This window comes from Anolis sagrei, chromosome 12 (assembly GCF_037176765.1).
Source record: "Anolis sagrei isolate rAnoSag1 chromosome 12, rAnoSag1.mat, whole genome shotgun sequence".
Lineage (NCBI taxonomy): Eukaryota > Metazoa > Chordata > Lepidosauria > Squamata > Dactyloidae > Anolis > Anolis sagrei.
Window position 1 is genome coordinate 6,935,177 of NC_090032.1, and position 24,053 is coordinate 6,959,229.

Here is a 24,053-nt window from a genome sequence, read left to right on the forward strand (position 1 = left end):
ATGATCATGACGAAATAAATCTTGCTTTTGTACTTCCCCTGAGACTGGGTGTTTGTCTTTCTGCCTCCTGCGACCGGACCCAATGCAGGGACCCTGAATAGGGGGTCCCCAACAGAGGAAGTGTGAATCTGGTCACATTTCAACCTCCCCCGTGTCCCACTGTTCTTACCAGGGGTCTATGTGACATCCTCTGTCGGCGTGTCTGGGCTCTTTTGGATCTGGTCATAAATGGTGGTCAGGAGCCGTTCCTTTTGGGGGCTTTTCTCCACGTTACTTTCCTGGAGACCTAGGGGCTGAAAAGAAAGAAGTGAGCAGGGAGGAAGAGAGACCAAAGATGCAAAAAATTGGGGAAGTTTTCACATTCTGCATGGTGAATTAATGAGGCTATCAGTCTCACTGGGATTCTTGATTAGCATTGAATGATGTGGCAGCACCAACAAAGGATTCCCCCAGGCAGACCTTGAAACTGCACTCTCACAGTTAATAATAATAATAATAATAATAATAATAATAATAATAATAATAATAAGGATTTAAAGATCGTACTGCAAAGACTCTGGCACAAGCCAGTCAAGCTAGTCCCTGTGGTGATCAGCACACTGTGTGCAGTGCCTAAAGACCTTGGCCTGCACTTAAACACAATCGGCACTGACAAAATTACCACCTTTCAGCTGCAAAAGGATCTACACGCATTATTCGCCGATACATCACACAGTCCTAGACACTTGGGAAGTGTCCGACGTGTGATCCAATACAAAAGTCAGCATAGTGATCTTGTTCGCTGTGAACTTATCTTGTTGTGTTTCAAACAACAACAACAACAACAACAACAAGGTATGAGCCAGAAACACAAGGCTCCCTGCTCAGACTACACAGAGAAGCCACTGATATCCAAAAGCTTGTGGACAATGTCAACAAAAATAAGAAAACCATGAAAATGAACAAAATCTGGTAACCAGTATTTTAAAAACCTCCAAAATCAGGGCAGTAAATAAAGAGTGACATTAAAAAATAGGAATTCCAGACATGAAACAATCGTGGCCAGCTAACACCCCAAAGAGACATAATCTAGAGCCGAGGCCCACCTTGGAGGCCTCTGGGCCGTCTCACCTTATTGTTACCTTCTGGGGGGCTCCTCCGGAGAATCTCCGCATACTGGGGGTCTGTGGGACTCTCCTCCACTTGGACGGTTGGGATGGTGCCTGAGGACAGAAGAACGGGAATGAGAGCTTGTGGTGCTCATTTCCATTTCTAAGCCGAAGAGCCGGCATTGTCCATAGACACATCCAAGGTCATATGGCTGGCATGACTGCATGGAGCACCGTTACCCTCCCGCCAGAGAAGTACCTATTGATCTACTTGGCAGAAGCTGGAGCTAAGAGTGGGAGCTCACCCCACTCTCCAGAAGCTGGGGCTAAGAGCGGGAGCTCACCCCGTTCCCCAGATTTGAACCGGCAACCTTTTGGTCACCAAGTTTAGCAGTGCAGTGGTTTAACCCACTGCACCACCGGGGGCTCAATAATAATAATAATAATAATAATAATAATAATAATAATAACTCATTAAAATAAAGTTACTACTTAATTCAACGTTTGACTGTGATACACAGAAATCTAAACAGAGAGAAAAGGATTGCAAAACCAAACATTGTGCCGAAAAGAAGACTCAGTGACAGTTGTAAAGCGACAATAAAGGCATCGGTATCTCTCCCTGGACCGTTGTGTTACCTATTATGGTACAAAGCCTGATGTAATTATGGTCTTAAGGGCGTTGGGCTCACCTGCCTCCGCCGACTTCTCATTGTTGATCCGCCAGCACCAAAACGCCGCCCCGAGACTTAGCACTAAGAGGATGAAAGTCAGCACGACGTAGCCGGACTTAGAGAAGGAGGCCTCGGCTGTTGGGATTGGAAAACACAGGGTGAGAGATTAGGGCCGGAAAGAATATCTATTGTGAATGCAAAATCTAGAAATCACTGTTCCTTGGAGGGAACTTAAAAGGTGTGGAGACTGGGATTTGGAGGGAGGGACTTCCTGATGAAGACATGAGTCTCAGGTGGAGACTGCAGAAGACCCTTTGACCTAACAGAAGACCTACTCTGGAAAATGGGTGGAACACTTTTTGGACTCTCATTCCATCTATCCATTTGTCATACTATCCACCTATCCAACTATTCATCTGTTGTAATAGCTTACGATCCATCTATCCATCTATCTTACTATCCATCTATCCATCTATCCATATATCCTACTATCCATCTATCCAACTATCCATCTATCATACTATCCATCTATCCAACTATTCATCTATTCTACTATCCTATTATCCATGTACCCATCTATCAATCTATCATACTATCCTACTATCCACCTATCCAACTACCTATCTGTGCACCTATGCATCTATTCATCAATCATACTATCAATCTATCCTTCTATCATACTATCTTACTATCCTACTATCCAACTATTCTACTATCCATCTATCCAACTATCCATCTATCCTATCATACTTTCCTACTATCCATCTATCCAACTAACCATCTATTCTACTATACTACTATCCACCTATCCTTCTATCATACTATCCTTTTATCCAACTAACCATCTATTCTACTATCCATCTATCCAACTATCCATCTATCCTACTATCCATCTATTCTACTATCGTATTATCCATCTATCCAACTATCCATCTATCATATCATACTATCCTATCCATCTATCCAACTATCTATTCTACTATACTACTATCCATCTATCCTTCTATCATACTATCCTTCTATCCAATTAACCAAGTATCCATCTATCCAACTATCCTACTATCCATCTATCCAACTATCCATCTATTCTACTATCCTACTATCCATCTATCCAACTATCCATCTATCCAACTATCCTACTATCCATCTAACCAACTATCCATCTATTCTCCTCCCCTACTATCCATCTATCCAACCATCCATCTATTCTACTATCTTACTATCCATCTAGCCATCTATCCTACTATCCATCTATCCAACTATCCATCTATTCTACTATCCTACTATCCATCTATCCAACTGTCCATCTATTCTACTATCCATCTATCCATCTATCCAACTGTCCATCTATTCTACTATCCATCTATCCAACTATCCATCTATTCTACTATCCAACTATCCATTCTACTATCTAACTATCCATCTGTCCTACTATCCATCTATACAACTATCCATCTATTCTACTATCCTATTATCAATCTATCCAACCATCCATCTATTCTACTATATTACTATCCATCTAGCCATCTATCCTACTATCCTACTTTCCATCTATCCAACTACCCATCTGTTCTATTACCCAACTATCTAGCTATCCATCTCTCATACTACTATTCATCTATACAACTATCCATCTATTCCTCTCTCATACTATCTATCTATCCAACTGTTAATCTATTCTACTATCATACTATCCATCTATCCAACTACCCATCTATTCTACTAACCATCTATCCATTTGTCATACTATCCTACTATCCATGCATTCAACTACCCATCTATTCTACTATCCTACTATCCATCTATCCTTCTATCATACTATCCAGCTATCCATCTATTCTACTATCCATCCATACATTGATCCATCTATCCATATATCCTACTATACATTGATCCATCTATCCAACTATCCATCTATCATACTATCCATCTATCCATCTGTCATCCTATCCTACTGTCCATGTATCCACCTATCCATCTGTTCTACTATCCTTCTATCCATCTTTCCTACTATCCATCTATCATACTATTCTCCATCTATCATTTGTATCCATTATTTCTCTTGACTCCTCCTTGAACCATATCTGCCAGGATTCCATAGGTTGCAGCCCTGGTCATTCAAATACAACCATAGTGCTATAATTGTGTAGTATGAAAGGGACTTATCAATCTGCCAATGCAATGTATGTGGCTGTGGCAACCTCAGACCCAACTGTGAGCTAGAAGAAGACAGCAACCAGTGATGGGTCCAAACTAGGAAATCTTCTCCCTCTCACCTCCGCTCTGGCAGATCCGTTGGAGGTCGAAGGAGACAATCTTGTGCTCAATGGGGTTGCTGGCGAGGCAGGAGTAAGTGGTGTTGAGGGAGGCCGGGAGCAGCGAGAGGCGGAGGGTCCTGCCGTCAGGGGAGATCTGGTACCGGTCGGTGGCCCCCAAGTCCCGGATGGGGTTGCCTTTCCTCCAGGTGATGTTGACGGGGCCTTTGCTGGGAGACAGACACTGCAGGGTGACGTTACACCATTTCGGGGTGCTAGAGACCAGCTGGCTCTGGATCCGGGGTGTTGAAACTGGTTCTGTCCAAACCAAGAGCAAGAAGAAAAGCTTGAAAACTGTCCATGAGAAAGGATCGAGGAACCTTAGTTGAACATGAGTCAAGAGTGAGATGCGGCAGCGAAAAAGGCCAATGCAATTCTAAGCTGTATCATCTTGACACTAGACCATCTGAACATGAGGAAGAACTTCCTGACTGTGAGAGCCGTTCAGCAGTGGAACTCTCTGCCCCGGAGTGTGGTGGAGGCTCCTTCTTTGGAAACTTTTAAACAGAGGCTGGATGGCCATCTGTCAGGGGTGATTTGAATGCAGTATTCCTGCTTCTTGGCAGAATGGGGTTGGACTGGATGATGGCCCATGAGGTCTCTTCCAACTCTTTGATTCTATGATTCTATGACTGCATCTTTCCTCCATATTGACACTAGACTGTAGTCTAATGTCAAGATGGAGGAAAGTCATAGTCCCATTGTTTCCTGCTTTGGTCAGGTCAAACCCATTCTGCCATACAAGAAGGCACAATTAGAGCTCTCCCAACAGATGGTCATCCAGCCTCTAGATTCCAAAGAAATTAGACTCCAAAGAAACATAGCCCACTGTCGAACAGCTCTGACCAGCAAAAAGTTATTTCTAACATTAAAGTGAAATCTGTTTACCTGCACTTTGGATCCATTGCTCTACTGTGTTTAAGGATAGACTACTGCAATGCACTCTACATTGGATTGCCCTTGAAGACTGTTTGGAAACTTCAAATGGTCCAATGCGCGGCAGCCAGATTTCTAACTGGGGCAGCATACAGGGAACATACAACTCCCTTGTTACGCTAGCTCCACTGGCTGCCATCCGGGGAGAGGCGGATGAGCTCCCTCTATCAGCTCCAGCTCCTCATGCGGGGACATAAGAGAAGCCTCCCACAAGGATGATAAAACATCAAATCATCCGGGCGTCCCCTGGGCAATGTCCTTGCAGACAGCCAATTCTCTCACAACAGGAGTGACTTGCAGTTTCTCAGGTCGCTCCTGACACGACAAAAAAACCCCAAAAAACAACTGGCTGCCAGTCTGCTACCGAGCCCAATTCAAAGTGCTGCCTTTAACCTATAAAGTCCTAAACGGTTCTGGCCCAGCTTACCTGTCCGAACGTATCTCCTTCTATGATCCACCTCAGAGATTAAGATCTTCTGAGGAGGCCCTGCTCTCGGTCCCACCTTCCTCACAAGCATGACTGATGGGGACAAGAGACAGGGCCTTGTCAATGGTGGCCCCTTGTAAAGAACTCCTTACCTTAAACAGCTAGAATGTGGACCTGGGGAAGCCCTGACAGCCATCTTAAGATAGGGAAACAAGGAGACGCCATCTTAGTTAAGGGTTTTCTAGAGGGGGCAGAGATTAGACAGCCAGGATTGGTTAGAAAATAGGGGCGGAGCCTAGCGTTCAAAAAGGAAAAAATGTACCTTTTGAACTGAGGCTTGGGTTAGCAGTTGGAAATTGTCCGTTGTGAGTTTGTCAGTTGGTGATAACAGTTGGTTGGTGTTAGATAGGAGAGCTGGGTTAATCTTTTGTGGTATTCAAGAGCTAGAGAAATTAGCTAGGAATACAGATGGTAGAACAGGACCTTATTTGTGGTCTGTTCTTTGTCCCTGAGGAAGGCTAGGTCAAAGGCTATTGGCTAGGTTCCAAAAAGAGGGAATTCTTGTTTGGAATTATTATCAGCGATTAATTTCCTGAGATAATCTCCTGTTTTGTTAACATCAAGATTTGAACCCAGAACCCATCTAAGAATTGTACATCAAACGTAACCAGAAGCGTATGTACCAGTAACTTACTGAAACCACTACGCATTTGTACCAGAAGAAGTTTAAGCTTGTTAAATAAACATTTTATTATTGTTAACACTTTATAACAGCCACAGTGTGAACCTCATTGTGATATAAACCCTCTAAAGAAAACAAACACTATTGTAACACAAAAGGTTGTTACTAAGTATACTCTCCACATACAACTCAGCCTGATGACCAAACAAAAAGGTGGCAGCAAAAACAATTGAAGAAACCGTTTCAAACCTTCAGGTCAAAATATGTCAAGTTGTCTCTTTCCTGTATTAAAAATCCCCCTGCACCTATATATAATGGTTAGCAACTTGTGGAATTCACTATTTTAAAATCCCCTGTTCCTTTCCCTGCTGAGTTCCTTATAATTAATGGTAATCGGCTGAGGATGCCTGCCATAGATGCAGGCAAAATGTCAGGAGAGAATGCTTCTAGAATATGGCCATACAGCCCGGAAAACTCACAGCAACCCAAGACTGTGATTATTACAATTTGTGCTGGCACGGTAGTGCCAGAAGATTTGAATTTCTTTTTCTTGCACTGCTAGTTTGTATGAATTTATTTAAGTCATACTTTTTGCAATCAGGTAGCTTCCCCAGGTTGCAGTCATAGGGCCAGCCACCTGTCTATCATCATTAGAGTATTTAGACCCTCCCTTTTCCCCAGGGTTTTGGATACAAAGGAGGACCTTTGTTCAGTCTCACTGTTTGAAGCCTAACAGTAGGATGTGTGGGATTCTCTTTCCCACCGGCACAAAAGCACTCGGGCTATCCATAAAGTAGCTTGGTGCTGGGAGTAGGGGCCTCACGCTAGCAAGGTAAAGAAAGATTGCCCAGGGAGGGGTCAGAAGTTTTCCCTAAGGAAGGAAGGAATCTGCCCTTGATAGCAGATTGAGGAAGCTACCGGTTTTCCAAGGTTACAAAGCATTTAATGCATTTGTTTGAAGATTTAAGCCTAAATAAAGAACTTTGTTGAACTTATTTTGAGCCTCAATAGATCTTCGTGCTGGGAAATCTAAGGGGCCCTTCAGCTGAGGCACCCCGGCGTCCTGTTGGGCATACAGAAGGCACATCCTGTAAACAGACATTATTTCAGGCCCAGTGTGCGACAGCACACAAATAGTGGAAGGCCAACTTATCTCCAAAAAGGGTCACACTTCCAAAAGGCTAAGGAGATTCTGGTTTTCCAAAAAGATATGCATTTCCAAAATAAAGTGGGACTGTGACTTCCTTCCATTTAGACCAGTGTTTCTCAACCTGGGGGTCGGGAGTGGTCTGTTCTTTGTCCCTGAGGACAAAGAACCTGGGGGGGTCGCGAGAGGGTGTCCGAGGGTCACCAAAGACCACCAGAAAACAGTATTTTATATTGGTCATCTGGGTTACATGTGGAAAGTTAGGTCCAATTCTGTTGTTATTGGGGTTCAGAATGCTCTTTGATTGTAGGTGAACTATAAATCCCAGCAACTACAACTCCCAAACGTCAAGGTCTATTTTCCCCAAACTCCACCAGTGTTCACATTTGGGCATATTGAGTATTCATGCCAAGTTTGGTCCAGATCCATCATTGTTTGAGTCCACAGTGCTCTCTGGATGTAGGTGAACTACAACTCCAAAACTCAAGGTCAGTGCCTACCAAACCCTTCCAGTATTTTCTGTTAGTTATGGGAGTTCTGTGTGCCATGATTGGTTCAGTTCCATCATTAGTGGAGTTTGGAATGCTCTTTGATTGTAGGTGAACTATAAATCCCAGAAACTACAACTCCCAAATGTCACGATCTATTTACCCCAAACTCCAACTGTGTTCACATTTTGGATTATTGAGTATCCATGCCAAGTTTGGTCCAGATCCATCATTGTTTGAGTCCACAGTGCTCTCTGGAGGTAGGTGAACTACAACTCCCAAACTCAAGGTCAATGCCCACCAAGCCCTTCCAGTATTTTCTCTTGGTCGTGGGAGTTCTGTGTGCCATGATATATTCAGTTCCATCCTTGGTGGAGTTCAGAATGCTCTTTCATTCCATCAGACAGGAAGACATAATCAAATCCCTCCTGACAGATGGCCATTCAGCCTAGAGCTGGAAGAGACCCCTAAAGGCCATCCGGTCCAACCTCATTCCATCGGACAGGGAGACATAATGAAAGCCCTCCTGACAGATGGCCATTCAGCCTAGAGCTGGAGGAGACCTAAAGGCCATCCAGTCCAACCTCATTCCATCAGACAGGGAGACATAATGAAAGCCCTCCTGACAGATGGCCATCCAGCCTCTGAATCATAGACCCCTGAAGGCCATCCCACTTAACCCCATTCTGGCAGGCAAGACGACATCATCAAAGCACTCCCGACAGATGTCCATCCAGCTTCTGAGTCACAGAATCCTAGATTTGGAAGAGACCCCTAAAGGCCATCCAGTCCAACCTCATTCCATCAGACAATCAAAGCCCTCCTGACAGATGGCCATTCAGCCTGTGAATCATAGAAACCTAGAGACAGAGCAGAAACAGTACCTATTGTTTTCGAACTGCTAGGTTGGCAGAAGCTGGGGCTAACAGCGGGAGCTCACCCCGCTCCTTGGATTCGAACCGCCAACCGTTCGGTCAGGAAGTTCAGCAGCTCAGCAGTTTAACCTGCTGCGCCACCAGGAGGCCCTACTTTACAAAAAGATTGTGATTATTACAAATAGTGTGAATACCAACTGATCTTCAGATCAAAAAGTTGTGCCGAAGCAGAATAGAGTGGGACTGTGACTTTTTAGACACTATACTAGACTGGAATCGCATTGGCCTTTTGAGCTGCTGCATCACACCGTTGGCTCATTCCCTTTCCCCCATATTTCAAAACAAAGACTCACCGTAGACCGCAAGTTGGAAAATCTGGTCTTCCACAATGGCCGGAAGCAGCTTGATCCGGGCCCCGAAGATACCACTGTCGTTCACCTCCAAGGCTCGGATCCTCAGGGTCTCGTTGAACATGTCCACCCGCTGCTTGAACCTGTCGCCAGGATCAGGCCGCTCGAATTTCCCATCCCGAAAGACGGCTACCAAGAGGGCAGGTCCGGGTCCAGCTCGGTAGCTCCACTCGATCTCCCTGACTTTGGCCCGGGGTGCAAGACTCACCGAGAGGACGGCTGAACCCCCTAGGACCGCATTCACTCGTCGAGGAGGGCTTTGGACCTGCCCGGCGATGATATCTAGGGAGAAGAGGCAAAACATTAGATTTCCATGGCATGAAGAAGGCAAAGTACCTGCAACACTCCATAGACACCTCCTGGTTGATTGGCTGGCATGACTGCATGGAGTGCTTGTTTACCTTCCCGGAGTGCTTTTTTGCCTTCCCGGAGTGCTTGTTTGCCTTCCCGGAGTGCTTGTTTGCCTTCCCGGAGTGCTTGTTTACCTTCCCGGAGTGCTTTTTTGCCTTCCCGGAGTGCTTGTTTGCCTTCCCGGAGTGCTTGTTTGCCTTCCCGGAGTGCTTGTTTGCCTTCCCGGAGTGCTTGTTTACCTTCCCGGAGTGCTTTTTTGCCTTCCCGGAGTGCTTGTTTGCCTTCCCGGAGTGCTTGTTTGCCTTCCCGGAGTGCTTGTTTACCTTCCCAGAGTGCTTGTTTGCCTTCCCGGAGTGCTTGTTTGCCCTCCCGGAGTGCTTATTTACCTTCCTATTGATCTACTCATATTTGCGTGTTTTCGAACTGCTAGGTTGGCGGAAGCTGGGGCTAACAGCAGGAGCTCACCCTGCTCCCTGGATTCGAAGCACCAATCTTTCGGTCAGCAAGTTCAACAGCTCTGCAGTTTAATCCGCTGCACCACCAGGGAGCTCAGTAGCAACCTAGCACTTCGAAATCTTGCAAATACTCTGGGACTCGGTGCTCATCTCCATTTCTAAGCTGAAGAGCCGGTGTTGTCCGTAGACACCTCCAAGGTCATGTGGTCAGCATGACTGCATGGAGTGCCGTTACGTTCCCATCAAATCAGTACCTGTTGATCTACGCACATTTGCATGTTTTCAAACTGCTAGGTTGGCGGGAGCTGGGGCTAACAGTGGGAGCTCACCCTGCTCCCTGGATTCGAAGTACCGATCTTTCGGTCAGCAAGTTCAACAGCTCTGCAGTTTAATCCACCTCACCACCCAATAGGAGGCCCAATAGCAACCTAGCAGTTCGAAAACTTGCAAATACTCTGGGACTCGGTGCTCATCTCCATTTCTAAGCTGAAGAGCCGGTGTTGTCCGTAGACACCTCCAAGGTCATGTGGTCAGCATGACTGCATGGTGTGCCGTTACGTTCCCATCAAAGCAGGACCTGTTGATCTACGCACATTTGCATGTTTTCAAACTGCTAGGTTGGCAGGAGCTGGGGCTAACAGCAGGAGCTCACCCTGCTCCCCGTATTCAAACCACCAACCTTTTGGTCAGCAAATTCAGCGGTTTAACCTGCTGCACCACCAGGGGGCCCAGTAACAACTTAGCAGTTCGAAAACATGCAAATATGAGTAGATCAATAGGTACTGCTGCGATGGGATCATCTGTGGGCAGGCAAACAAGCACTCCATGCAGTCATGCCAGCCACACGACCAGGAGGTGTCTATGGACAATGCAGGCTCCTTGGCCTGGAAATGGAAATGAGCCCCTTCCCTAGAGCCAGAGATGAGTCCTGCCTCCAGAAGCCGGAGATGAAAGGGGAAGCCTTTGCCTTTGTCTGTGTGTTTCTGTTTTGTTGTATCAAGGCATTGAATGTTTACCTGTGTTTGTGTTTGGATATGCTGTAATCTACTCACATTTGCATGTTTTCGAATTGCTAGGTTGGCAGAAGCTGGGGCTCACAACGGAAGCTCACTGGATTGGACCACCGACAAGTTCAGCAGCTCAGCGGTTTAACCCGCTGTGCCACCGGGGTCTCCTAGAGTGCATGCATGTGTTCCCTCGCTGTTTCGCAGTTCGCTATTTGCAGACTCGCTGTTTTGCGGTTTTTCAATAAATATTAATATAACAATTCAGAACTGATGGTGTTATCATAAAGGGGCACCCAAAGGCCATCTAGTCCAACCCCCTTTGGGGGCTTGTAGTTGCTGGGATGTATAGTTCACCTACAATCAAAGAGTATTCTGAACCCCACCAATGATGGAATTGAACCAAACTTGGCACACAGTTGTCCCATGACCAACAGAAAATACTGGAAGGGTTTGGTGAGCAGTGTCCTTTGGTTTTGGAGTTGTAGTTCACCTACATCCAGAGATCACTGTGGACTCAAACAATGATTGATCTGGACCAAACTTGGCACAAATACTCAATATGCCCAAATGTGAACACTGGTGGAGTTTGGGGAAAATAGAATCTTGACATTTGGGAGTGTTAGTTGCTGGGATTTATAGTTCACCTACAGTCAAAGAGCATTCTGAACCCCACCGACGATAGAATTGGGCCAAACCTCCCACACAGAACCCCCATGTGGGCCACAGCAATGCGTGGCAGGGGACGGCTAGTATATAATAATAATAATAATAATAATAATAATAATAATAATAATAATAATGTGATATGACATAAGGGCTAATCAATAAAATTACTTACATAATAATAATAATAATAATAATAATAATAGTTATGTGTTGTCAAAGGCTTTCATATCCAGAATCACTGGGTTGCTGTGAGTTTTCCAGGCTGTCTGGCCATGCTCTAGAAGCATTCTCTCCTGACATTTCACCCACATCTATGAAAGGCATCCTCAGAAGTTGTGAGGTCTGTTGGAAACTAGGCAAGTGGGGTTTATATATCTGTGGAATGATGTCCAGGGTGGGAGGAAGAACTCAGGCACTCCCACAGGTAGGAAACAGCCAGGCTTTGAAGCTGCAAGGTCATTCAACTAATCAAGGTGGCCAATTGCAACATTCGCACTTGCCTCAAGCAGACAAGAGTTCTTTCTCCCAATCTGGATATTATTCTACAGATATAGAAACCCCACTTGCCTAGTTTCCTACAGACCTCGCAACCTCTGAGGATGCCTGCCATAGATGGGGGAGAAATGTCAGGAGAGAATACTTCTGGAACATGGCAGCTTCATGTCTGGGGGAATCCTTTGTTGGGAGGTGTATTGAAAAACTCTAAAATTGGGACAGTAAATTAAGAACAACACTCAGAAGTCAGAAGAATTCCAGACATGAAACAATCAGGGTAATCAATTAGCGCTCTGAACTCCACCAAAGATGGAATTGGACTAAACTTGGCACACAGAGCCCCCATGACTAGCAAAAAAATACTGGAGGTCTTTGGAGGGCTTTATAGGAGTTGTAGTTCACCTACATCCAGAGCGTACTATGAACCCAAACAATGATGGGTCAGGACCAAGGCTGGCATGCATCCCCGATATGCTCAAATATGAATACTGGTGGGTTTTGAGGAGAATTGGCCTGGACATTTTGGAATTGTAGGTACTGGGATTTATAGTTCACCTTCAGTCAACGAGCACTCTGAACTCCACCAAAGATGGAACTGGACCAAACTTGGCACACAGAGACCAGCAAAAAATACTAGAGGTATTTTGGGGAAATTCATCTTGATTTGTGGGAGTTGTAGTTCACCTACATCCAGAGAGTACTGTGACCCCAAAGACCGATGCATCTGGACCAAACTTGGCACACAGACCTGATATGCCGAAATTTGATTACTGGAAGGGATTGGGGAAAACTGACCTTTCTTTTTGGGAGTTGTAGTTCACCCACAACCAGAGCAACTGTGACCTTCACCGATGATGGACCTGGACCAAACTTGGCACACAGAACCTCCTTGACTAACTCAACCTACTGGTGGGGTTTGAGGGGACTGACTCACCATAGTGGGAGTTGTAGTTCACCCACAACCAGAGAAACTGTGACCTCTACCGATGATGGACCTGGGCCAAACTTGGCACACAGAACCCCCATGACTAACTCAACATACTGGAGAGGTTTGAGGGGACTGACTCACCATAGTGGGAGTTGTAGTTCACCCTACAGCCAGAGAGTACACTGAACCCCACCGAGGATGCATCTAGACCAAACTTGCCCAACATAACAAACTTTGAGTACTGATGGGAGTTTCAGGGAGTTAACCTGGCATGATGGGAGTTGTAGTTCACCCACAACCAGAGAAACTGTGACCTCCACTGATGATGTACTTGGACCAAACTTGGCACACAGAACCCCCTTGACTAAATCAACATACTGGAGAGGTTTGGGGGGACTGACTCACCATAGTGAGAGTTGTAGTTCACTCTACAGCCAGAGAGCACACTGAACCCCAACAAGGATGCATCTAGAGCAAACTTTCCCAACATAACAAACTTTGAGTACTGATGGAGTTTCAGGGAGTTAACCTGGCATGATGGGAGTTGTAGTTCACCCACAACTGTATGCATTTTGTACAATTTTAAAATGGATGTGGAGTGTCCACAAGATTAGCCTATGCAAAGTACCATGTCAATGGCATAGAAAGTAAAATGCATTCACCTGCACACCAACTAGGGTCAAGCAGGCCTTCGTCGGCTAGCTGTGCCCTTGGCTCATCAGTCTGGCCAAACAAGCCAACTGCACAAGAGAGAGAGAGAGAGAGAGAGAGAGAAAGGAGGGACGGACATTCAGACCCGGAAGGCTCTGTCTCCATTGTAGATCGGAGCAAGCGTCCAGAAGAAGGCACGGACGGGACTGCAAGACACGAGCAACACTTGGTTTGGTCACCGGGATCTGGTTCTGGAAATGGGGGTCGCTTGAGAGCTTGGAAAAGTTCCTTCCCTTTTTGTTTGGAGGCGACAACTTACATCTGAGAGCCGCCACCCCCCAAAAGAGAATTTGACTAAGCTCTTGGCTTATTATTATTATTATTATTATTATTATTATTATTATTATTACAAAGATTAAATGGCCATCTGTTGGGGTGCCTTGATTCTGCTATTATTATTATTATTATTATTATTATTATTACAACAAAGGCTGGATGGCCATCTGTTGGGGGTGCTTTGATTGTGTTTTTTCTGCATGGCAGAAAGAGGTTGGACTGGATGACCTCTGGGGTTGCTCCTATTATTATTATTATTATTATTATTATTATGAAGATTAAATGGCCATCTGTTAGGGGTGCTTTGATTGTGTTTTTACTGCATGGCAGAAAGAGGTTGGACTGGATGGCCTCTGGGGTTGCTCCTATTATTATTATTATTATTATTATTATTATTATTATGAAGATTAAATGGCCATCTGTTAGGGGTGCTTTGATTGTGTTTTTACTGCATGGCAGAAAGGGGTTGGACTGGATGGCCTCTGGGGTTGCTCCTATTATTATTATCATCATCATCATCATCATTATTATTATTACGAAGGTTAAATGGCCATCTGTTGGAAGTGCCTTGATTCTGCTGCTATTACTACTACTACTACTACTACTACTACTACTAAGACTGGATGGTCATCCGTTGGGGGTGCTTTGACTGTGCTTTTCCTGCATGTCAGAAAGGGATTAGACTGGATGACCTCTGGGGTTGCTCCTATTATTATTATTGTTATTATTATCATTATTATTATTACGAATATTGAATGGACATCTGTTGGGGGTGCCTTGATTGTGCTTTTCCTGCATGTCAGAAAGGGGTTGGACTGGATGGCCTCTGGGGTTGCTCCTATTATTGTTATTATTATTATTATGATTATTATTATTATTATTAAATGGCCATCTGTTGGGGGTGCCTTGCTGCTATTATTATTATTATTATTATTATTATTATTATTATTATTATGACAACAAAGGCTGGATGGCCATTTGTTGGGAGTGCTTTGATTGTGCTTTTCCTGCATGGCAGAAGGGAGTGATCCTGGATGGATCCCTGTTGCTGCTATTATTATTATTATTATTATTATTATTACAAAAGCTGGATGGCCATCTGTTGGGGGTGTTTTGATTGTGTTTCTCCTGCATGGCAGAAGGGAGTTGAACTGGATGGCCCCTGGGGTTTTTGCTATTATTATTATTATTATTATTATTATTATTATTATTATTATGACAACGACTGGCCATCTGTTGGGGATGCTTTGATTATGTTTTTGTTGCATGGCGGAAGATAGTTGGACTGGTTGGCTCCTGGGGTTTCTGCTATTATTATTATTATTATTATTATTATTATTATTATTATGACAAAGGCTGGATGTCCATCTGTTGGGGGTGTTTTGATTGTGTTTCTCCTGCATGGCAGAAAGAAGTTGAACTGGATGACCCCTGGGGTTTTTGCTATTATTATTATTATTATTATTATTATTATTATTATGACAATGACTGGCCATCTGTTGGGGGTGCTTTATGTTTTTGTTGCATGGCAGAAGATAGTTGGACTGGCTGGCTCCTGGGGTTTCTGCTATTATTATTATTATTATTATTATTATTATTATTATGACAAAGGCTGGATGTCCATCTCTTGGGGGGTGTTTTGATTGTGTTTCTCCTGCATGGCAGAAGGGAGTTGAACTGGATGGCCCTTGGGGTTTCTATTATTATTATTATTATTATTATTATTATTATTATTATTATTATTATTATGACAAAGACTCTGCAGATCCCAGTAAGGTGGTCTTTTGCAGCTGGCAAATGCGTGCCATAGATGTGGGTGAAATGTCAGAAAAGAATGCTTCTTGGACATGGCCAGACAGCCTGGAAAACTCACAGCAACTCAGTGATTCCGGCCGTGAAAGCCTTCGACAACACATTGAACAAGAGTATCCAAACACTCCAAAAGGAACTTTTCCAAGCTGTGGTTTGGCCTCCTCATTATCCAGGATCGTCAGTGGTGAAACCAAGTGGAGACAAAGAAAGTTAAGAACATGACAACGTACAGCTTTGAACATAAAACGCAGACTGAGAAGACACGGGGAAGGCATCCCTCCCAAAGTTACTCTGGCCCTCTGAAATAACCAACATGGAAACAGGGAAGGACAAACATGCAATGATATGAAAAATGGATGTCACGGGATCCTATGTTCCTATAGTGGAGGTCTTTAGGCATAGTTTGGATGGATTCCTTGGATTCCTTCCTGGAGGTTGGACTAGATGACCCTTGGAGAACCTTTCTACGCTATGAAGCTAAAGGGCCTCCTTTTGTATAGAACTGTAGAGTTGGAAGGGCCCTTAAAGGCTATCTAGTCCACCCTTCAATGCAGGATCTTTATCTAAAGCATCCCCAGAAGGGGCCAGATTCTTTTGGAAGATGTCTAGTGAAGGAAAAAAGGGGTGGAAGGGAGGGAAAGAAAGAAAGAAGGAAGGAAGGAAGGAAGGAAATAGGCAAGGAAGGAAGGATGAAAGGGTGGAAGGAAGGAAGGGAAGGAAGGAGGGAAGAGGGAAGGATGAAAGGGTGGAAGGGAAGAAAGGAAAGAAGGAAGGAAGGAGAAAGGGAGAGCAGGAAGGAGGAAGGAAAGAGGGAAGGAAGGAAGGATGAAAGAGTGGAAGGATGGATGGATGGAAGGTAAGGAAGGAAGGAGGAAAGAGGGAAGGAAGGATGAAAGGGTGGAATGGAAGGGAGGAAGGAAGGAAGCAGAAAGGGAGAGCAGGAAGGAGGGAGGAAAGAGGGAAGGAAGGAGGAAGGGGTGGAAGGATGGATGGAAGGAAGGGAAGGAAGAAAGGAGGAAAGAGGGATGGAAGGACGAAAGGGTGGAATGGAATGGAATGGAATGGAAGGGAAGGGAAGGGAAGGGAAGGGAAGAAGGAAGGAAGGAAGGAAGGGAGAGCGGGAAGGAGGGAGGAGAGAGGGGAGAAAGGACAAAAAGAAATGACAAAAGGGTGGAAGGGAAGGATGGATGGAGGGAAGGAAGGATGGAAGGAGAAAGAGAGAGAGAAGGAGTGAGGAAAGAGGAAAGGAAGGAAGGACGAAAGGGTGGAAGAGAAAGATGGATGGGTGGAAGGAAAGAAGGAAGGAAGGGAGAGCGGGAAAGAGGGAGGAAAGAGGAAGGGGAGGGGAGGGGAGGGGAGGGGAGGGAAGGGAAGGAAGGAAGGAAGGAAGGAAGGAGAAAGAGAGGGAAGGAGAGGGGAGGAAAGAGGGAAGGAAGTAAAGACAAAAGGGTGGAAGGGAAAGATGGATGGGTGGATGGAAGGAAGGAAGGAAGGAAGGAAGGAAGGAAGGAAGGAAGGAAGAAAGGAAGGAAGGAAGGAAGGAAGGAGGGAGGGAGGGAGGGAGGGAGGGAGGAAAGAGGGAAGGAAGAAAAAAGGGTGGAAGGGAAAGATGGATAGGTGGATGGAAGGAAGGAAGGAAGGAAGGAAGGAGAAAGAGAGAGGGGGAAATAGGGAGGAAAGAGGGAAGGAAGTAAGGGCAAAAGAGTGGAAGGGAAGGGGAGGGAAGGGAAGGGAAGGGAAGGGAAGGGATGGAAGGAAGGAAGGAAGGAAGGAAGGAAGGAAGGAAGGAAGGAGAAAGTAAGAGAGGGAAGGGGGGAGGAAAGAGGAAAGGAAGGAAAGACAAAAGGGTGGAAGGGAAAGATGGATGGAAGGAAGGAAGGAATGAAGGAAGGAAAAAAGGAAGGAAGGAAGGAAGGAGGAAAGAAGGAAGGAAGGAAGAAAAAAGGGTGGAAGGGAAAGATGGATAGGTGGATAGAAGGAAGGAAGGAAGGAAGGAAGGAGAAAGAGAGAGGGGGAAATAGGGAGGAAAGAGGGAAGGAAGGAAGGGCAAAAGAGTGGAAGGGAAGGGAAGGAGAAAAAAGGAGAGGAAGGAAGGACAAAAGGTTGGAAAGGAAGACTAGATGGAAGGAAGGGAAAGGAGGAAGGAAGGAGGAAGAAAGAGGGGAAGAAGGGAGGAAAGACGGAAGGAAGGACAAAAGGGTAGAAGGGAAGGAGAAGGAGGGAGTGTAGGAAAGAAGTTAGGGAGGGAAGGAGGAAGGAAAGAAAGAGAGAAGGAAGGAAGGATAGGATGGTGAGAGAGAGGAGGGCCTGAGAAAAGAGTCCAAGGGGATTGTGTGCAGACTTTTCTCACAAAGGGGGTCAAGGCCTCCCAGCTGGACTGGGGGGGGGGGGTGTCTTTCTTGCTGTCTTCCTTAATCTGTGCTGCCCCATCTGCCACTTCCTTGGGCCCCTCTCCGCCTAGACCCCCGGCCTCGTGTCAAATCCCTGGGGATGGCGTGGCACCCGCTGCCACCTCCTCTGCCAGCCGTGGTGCCCGGAGGTGCCCCCGCCGTCTCCTCGCTTGCGCCATCCTCGCTCGGTGGCAGAGCTGAACAGATGTGTCTGCGCATTAGGAGAAGATTAAATACCCTCCTCCTCTTGGAAGGGGGGTGGCCTCTCTATTTTTGAAAAAAAGAAGAAAGAAAAAAAAAACCCTTCAGTTGCCAGCTGCCAAAATTATGACCAGCTGGGCGCGTGTTCTGGATTTGTGTCCGTAGGGCTCCCCATGTGTCATGCCACAGTGGGGATTTACATGCATCTGGGGGGTCACACGATGGTGGCATGTCTTGGGCTGGTTGCATCTCTTGACCTTCCTCCTGACTTAAAAAACAAGCATCCTAACAGTTTGGTACTTGAACCTGCTGCTTTGGAGTCCAATTGAGTCTCTTTCTCTCGGGTTTCTTGGCTATCTGTCAGGAGGGCTTGGATTGTGTCTTCCTGCATGTCAGAAAGGGCTTGGGTTTGTCCTTGGGATCTTTTCTAACTCTACGATTCTATGATTCTGAGGCTGGATGAACATCTATTGGGAAGGCTTTGATGATGTTATCCCACCTGGCAGAATGGGGTTGGGCTGGACAGCCTTTAGGGGTCTCTTCCAACTCTAGGATTCTATGATTCCGATGCTGGATGACCATCTGTTGGGAGGGCTTTGATGGTGCCTTCTTGCTTGGCAGAAGAGGATTTGGCTGGGTGACCTTTAGGGGTCTCTTTCAAGTCTAGGATTCTATGATTCCAAAGCTAGATGGCCATCTGTTGGGAGGGCTTTGATGGTGTCTTCCTGCCTGGCAGAATGAGGTTGGACTGGATGGCCTTTAGGGGTGTCTTCCAAATCTAGGATTCTATTATTCACAAGCTGGATGGCCATCTGTCGAGAGGGCTTTGTTGGTGTCTTCTTCCCTGGCAGAATGGGGTTGGACTGGATGGCCTTCAGGGGTCTCTTCCAAATCTAAGATTCTATGATTCAGAAGCTGAATGTCCATCTGTCAGGAGGGCTTTGATGGTGTCTTCTTCCCTGGCAGAAGAGGGTTTGGCTGGGTGACCTTTATCTTTCAAGTCTAGGAGTCTATGATTCAGAGGCTGGATGGCCGTCTGTTGGGTAGGCTTTGATGGTGTCTTCCTGCCTGGTGAAATGGGGTTAGACTGGATGACCTTCAGGGGTTTCTTCCAACTCTAGCATTCTATGATTCAAAAGCTGGATGGTCATCTGTTGGGAGGGCTTTGATGGTGTCTTCCTGCCTGATAGAATGAGGTTGGACTGGATGGATATTTGTCGGGAGGGCTTTGATTGTGTCTTCCAGCCTGGCAGAGTGGAGTTGGACTGGATCGTCTTTAGGGGTCTCTTCCAAATCTAGAATTCTATGATTCAGAAACTGGATGGCCCTCTGTTGGAACTGCTTTGATGGTGTCTTCTTGCCTGGCAGAATGAGTTTGGACTGGATGGCCTTCAGGGGTCTCTTCCAACTGTAGGCTTCTATGATTCAGAGGCTGAATTGCCATCTGTCAGGAGGGCTTTAATGGTGTCTTCCTGCCTGGCAGAATGGGGTTGGACTGGGCGGTGTTTAGGGGTCTCTTCCAAATCTAAGATTCTATATTTAAGAGGCTGGATGGACATCTGTTGGGAGGGCTTTGATGATATCTTCCTGCTTGATAGAATGAGCTTGGACTGGATGGCCTTTTAGGGGATTCTCCCAACTCTAGGATGCTATGATTCAGAAGCTGGGTGAACATTTGTCAGGAGGGCTTTGATTGTGTCTTCCTGCCTGGCAGAATGGGGTTGGACTGGATGGCCTTTAGGGATCTCTTCCAACTCTAGGATTCTATGATTCAGAAACTGGATGGACATCTGTTGGGAGGGTCAATCTCAAGCAAGCTATCCAACTGAAGCCAAATCCAAGGCAACCAGGGGCTGCCCTTGGGCGAAGGGAGAGGGGGAGACTCTTCCTCGGACGAAGATTATTCCTCCCGGCAATTTTATCACAGCTTTATCCCGTTTTATCCCGAAGTTGGTTAGAGAACATTGTAATCTCCGCAAATCTCTTGTCCTCATATAGAAAGACATGGCTTTGAGGGGGGGGGGGGGGAGGAAAGGAGGGGGAGAAACCCTATGGATTATATCACGAGCAAGCAAGGCCGAGGAGGGATTTGGGGGACTGGGAGTGCATCTACATGGTTGAATTAACGCAGTTCGAAGCTAGATGGCCATCTGTCGGAAGAGCTTTGATGGTGTCTTCTTGCCTGGCAGAAGAAGGTTTGGCTAAGTGACCCCCTTTAGGGTTCTCTTTCATGTCTTGGATATAATGGTTCCAAATCTAGATGGCCATCTGTTGGGAGGGCTTTGATGGTGTCTTCTTACCTGGCAGAATGAGGTTGGACTGGATGGCTTTTAGGGTTCCCATCCAACTCTAGGAGTCTATACAGGCCAGATGGACATCTGTCAGGAGGGCTTTAATTGTGTCTTCCTGTGTGGTGGAATGAGTTTGGACTGGATGGACATTTGTCGGGAGGGCTTTGATGGTGTCTTCTTACATGGCGGATTGAGGTTGGACTGGATGGCTTTTAGAGGTCCCATCCAACTGTAGGATTCTATTATTCAGAAGCTGGATGGACATCTGTTGGGACGGCTTTGATGGTGTCTTCCTGCATGATGGAATGAGTTTGGACTGGATGGACATTTGTTGGGAGGGCTTTGATGGTGTCTTCTTACATGACAGAATGAGGTTGGACAGGATGGCTTTTAGGGGTCTCTTCCAACTCTAGGATTCTATGTTTCAGAAGTTGGATGGACATCTTTAGGGAGGGCTTTGATGGTGTCTTCCTGCATGGTGGACCGAGTTTGGACTGGATGGACATTTGTCAAGAGGGCTGTGATGGTGTCTTTCTGCCCGGCATAATGGGGTTGGACTGGATGGCCTTTAGGGGTCTCTTCCAACTCTAGGATGCTAGGATTCTATGATTCAGAAGCTGGATGGACATCTGTTGGGAGGGATTTGATGGTGTCTTCTTACCTGGTAGAATGAGATTGGACTGGATGGCTTTTAGGGGTCTCATCCAACTCTAGGATTTTATGGAGGCCAGATGGACATCTGTCAGGAGGGCTTTAAAGGTTTCTTCCTGCATGATGGAATGAGTTTGTACTGGATGGACATTTTTCAGGAGGGCTTTGATTGTGTCTTCCTGCCTGATGGAATATGGTTGGACTAGATGGCCTTTAGGAGTGTCATCTAACTCTAGGATTCTATGGAGGCAAGATGGACATCTGTCAGGGGAGCTTTAATGGTGTCTTCCTGTGTGGTGGATTGTTTGGACTGGATGGACATTTGTTGAGAGGGCTTTAATGGCGTCTTACTACCTGGCAGAATGAGGTTGGACTGGATGGCCTTTAGGGGTCTCATCCAACTCTAGGATTCTGATTCAGAAACTGAATGGACATCTGTCAGGAGGGCTTTGATGGTGTCTTCCCGCATGGTGGAATGAGATTGGACTGGATGGACGAGCAAGCAAGGCGAGGAGGGATTTGGGGGGCTAGGAGTGCATCTACATGGTCGAATTAGCGTAGTTTGACACCACTTTGATAGCTATGGAATCGTAAGAGTTGCAGATTGGCGAGCCCTACGTTTGGCACTGAAAGACCTTGTAAAACTACAGCTCCCAGGGGTCCCATGGCTTCTTGCTTGCGGTTGTGTAACAGAAACCAAAATTCCCAAATGCACCATAGGAGGGACACCAAATCCCATCACAAGGATTGGGATCGGGACCTTTGGAGCTTTCTATGATTTCAAACCAGAAGGCAGTCTGGGAGGCAAGTGTCTTCCCTTTCCAAGGGCTGGACTAGATGACCTTTGGGGCGCCCCTTTCCCCTATTGGATCCCAGCATTTTAAACTGATCACTCTTGTTTTTTCAAGGCACGGAGGGCTAGAAAGCAAATGGTTATTGAATTTTCATTTTTATATCATTGGATTGGTATAGAAATACTACAACTCATTTAAATATTAACATCATTATAATAGTAATAATGCAATAATAATACTTTCTAGGCATTGAATGTTTGCCTTTGTGTTTGTGTATATTGGAATCCCTCAGGGACATAGGGCGGAATACAAAGAAAGCATATTATTATTATTATTATTATTATTACTATTTTACCGACACAAAATCACAGTATGTCACAGCAAACAAGATCTATATGCTGGATTTCGTATCACACAATCACAAGTCGAACACTTCCCAAGTGTCTAGGACTATGTGATTATTATTATTATTATTACTATTATTATTATATAATACATTAAATCAAAATGCATTGTGTTAATAGTAATGATAGTTTAATGATAATAATCAATAATAAATGAAGTATAAATATAACGTAATACTAATAGTAATAATTAACAATATGTTAAAATACAAATTATTAATATTATTAGTAAGCATATAGTTTCACTATCCATATATATAATTTGAATGTCCACAGGCACAAGAGCACATGGTATTAATATCCATGTGCATAGGTGTATATATAATATCCACTGCAAAGGAGCACATTGTATTATATTATTATAATACTATAATACTAATATAATATAATTAGTATATTATAATATATAATAATATTATTACACACATATAAATATAATATATTCTAACATATATAATTATAATAATATAATATAGTAATACCATAATAATTATTATATTATATTATAATGTATAGTAATATTATAACACAGAGATATGAATATATATTTTGTTATAATATAATAAGTATTATATTACATATAATATTATATAATATCATGTTATATGTGATATTATATATAATATATAATTATATTATAATATAGTAAATATTATAATATAATATTATTTTATTATATATTAATATACTGTTATAATATATAGTAATATTATAACACATATATAAATATAATATATTCTATTATAACATATAATATAATAATATAATAATAACATATATCATAATATAATAATATATAATAATATAACACACACACATATAATATATTCTAACATATATAATATAATAATATAATAATATAATATTATAATATATAGTAATATTATAACACAGAGATATAAATATATATTTTATTATAATATATAGTCATATAATAATATAATATCATAAGTATTATTATATAATTATATAATAATAAATATTATTATATAATATAATAAGTATCATTATAACATATATTAATATAATATTATAATATGTAATAATATTACAACACACACATATAAATATAATATAACATATAACATATATAATAATATAATATATTATAATAATATTATTATAACATATATAATAATGTAATTTAATAAGTATTATTATTATATAATATTATATTATTATATCATATATTGATATAATATTATAATATAACAAATATATAAATATAATATAACATATAACATATATAATAATATAATATAATAATATTATTATGTAATTTAATAAGTATTATTATTATATAATATTATATTATTATATCAAATATTAATATAATATTATAATAAATTATAATATAACACAAATATATAAATATAATATATTATATTATAACATATATAATATAATATTATAATATATTACATATTACTATAGACTATGATTTTGGGACGATGTGCTTTGTAAATTGTAAACTGGGAAGAATTGGGAGATTAAATTGTTATCATTATCATTATTATTATTATTATTATTATTATCATCATTATTATTATTACAACCTGTTTACACCTCTTGATTGATC

General features: G+C 43.5%; 2 protein-coding genes across 3 annotated transcripts in view; one reads left to right on the forward strand and one right to left on the reverse strand.

The window, feature by feature from the left end:
* SLAMF8 (SLAM family member 8) overlaps positions 1-24,053 on the reverse strand; it is a 33,279-nt gene that overhangs the window by 8,391 nt on the left and 835 nt on the right. The window contains exons 2-6 of one of the 2 annotated variants that reach the window (XM_060758123.2): positions 8,986-9,324; positions 4,039-4,335; positions 1,781-1,897; positions 1,111-1,202; positions 170-293 (exon numbers count right to left, since the gene is read on the reverse strand). In XM_060758123.2, coding sequence (XP_060614106.2) covers positions 177-293; positions 1,111-1,202; positions 1,781-1,897; positions 4,039-4,335; positions 8,986-9,324 — 962 coding nt within the window. In that variant the 3' untranslated portion in view covers positions 170-176. Of the gene's footprint in view, positions 1-169; positions 294-1,110; positions 1,203-1,780; positions 1,898-4,038; positions 4,336-8,985; positions 9,325-24,053 lie in introns of those variants that run through there. The other variant, XM_060758125.2, reaches the window with a different exon arrangement.
* On the forward strand, positions 2,106-3,904 carry LOC137097740 (dynein heavy chain-like). The gene is given in 6 exon segments (XM_067472649.1): positions 2,106-2,320; positions 2,322-2,727; positions 2,729-3,166; positions 3,168-3,351; positions 3,451-3,522; positions 3,558-3,904. Coding segments are annotated over 6 exon segments (1,662 nt in total).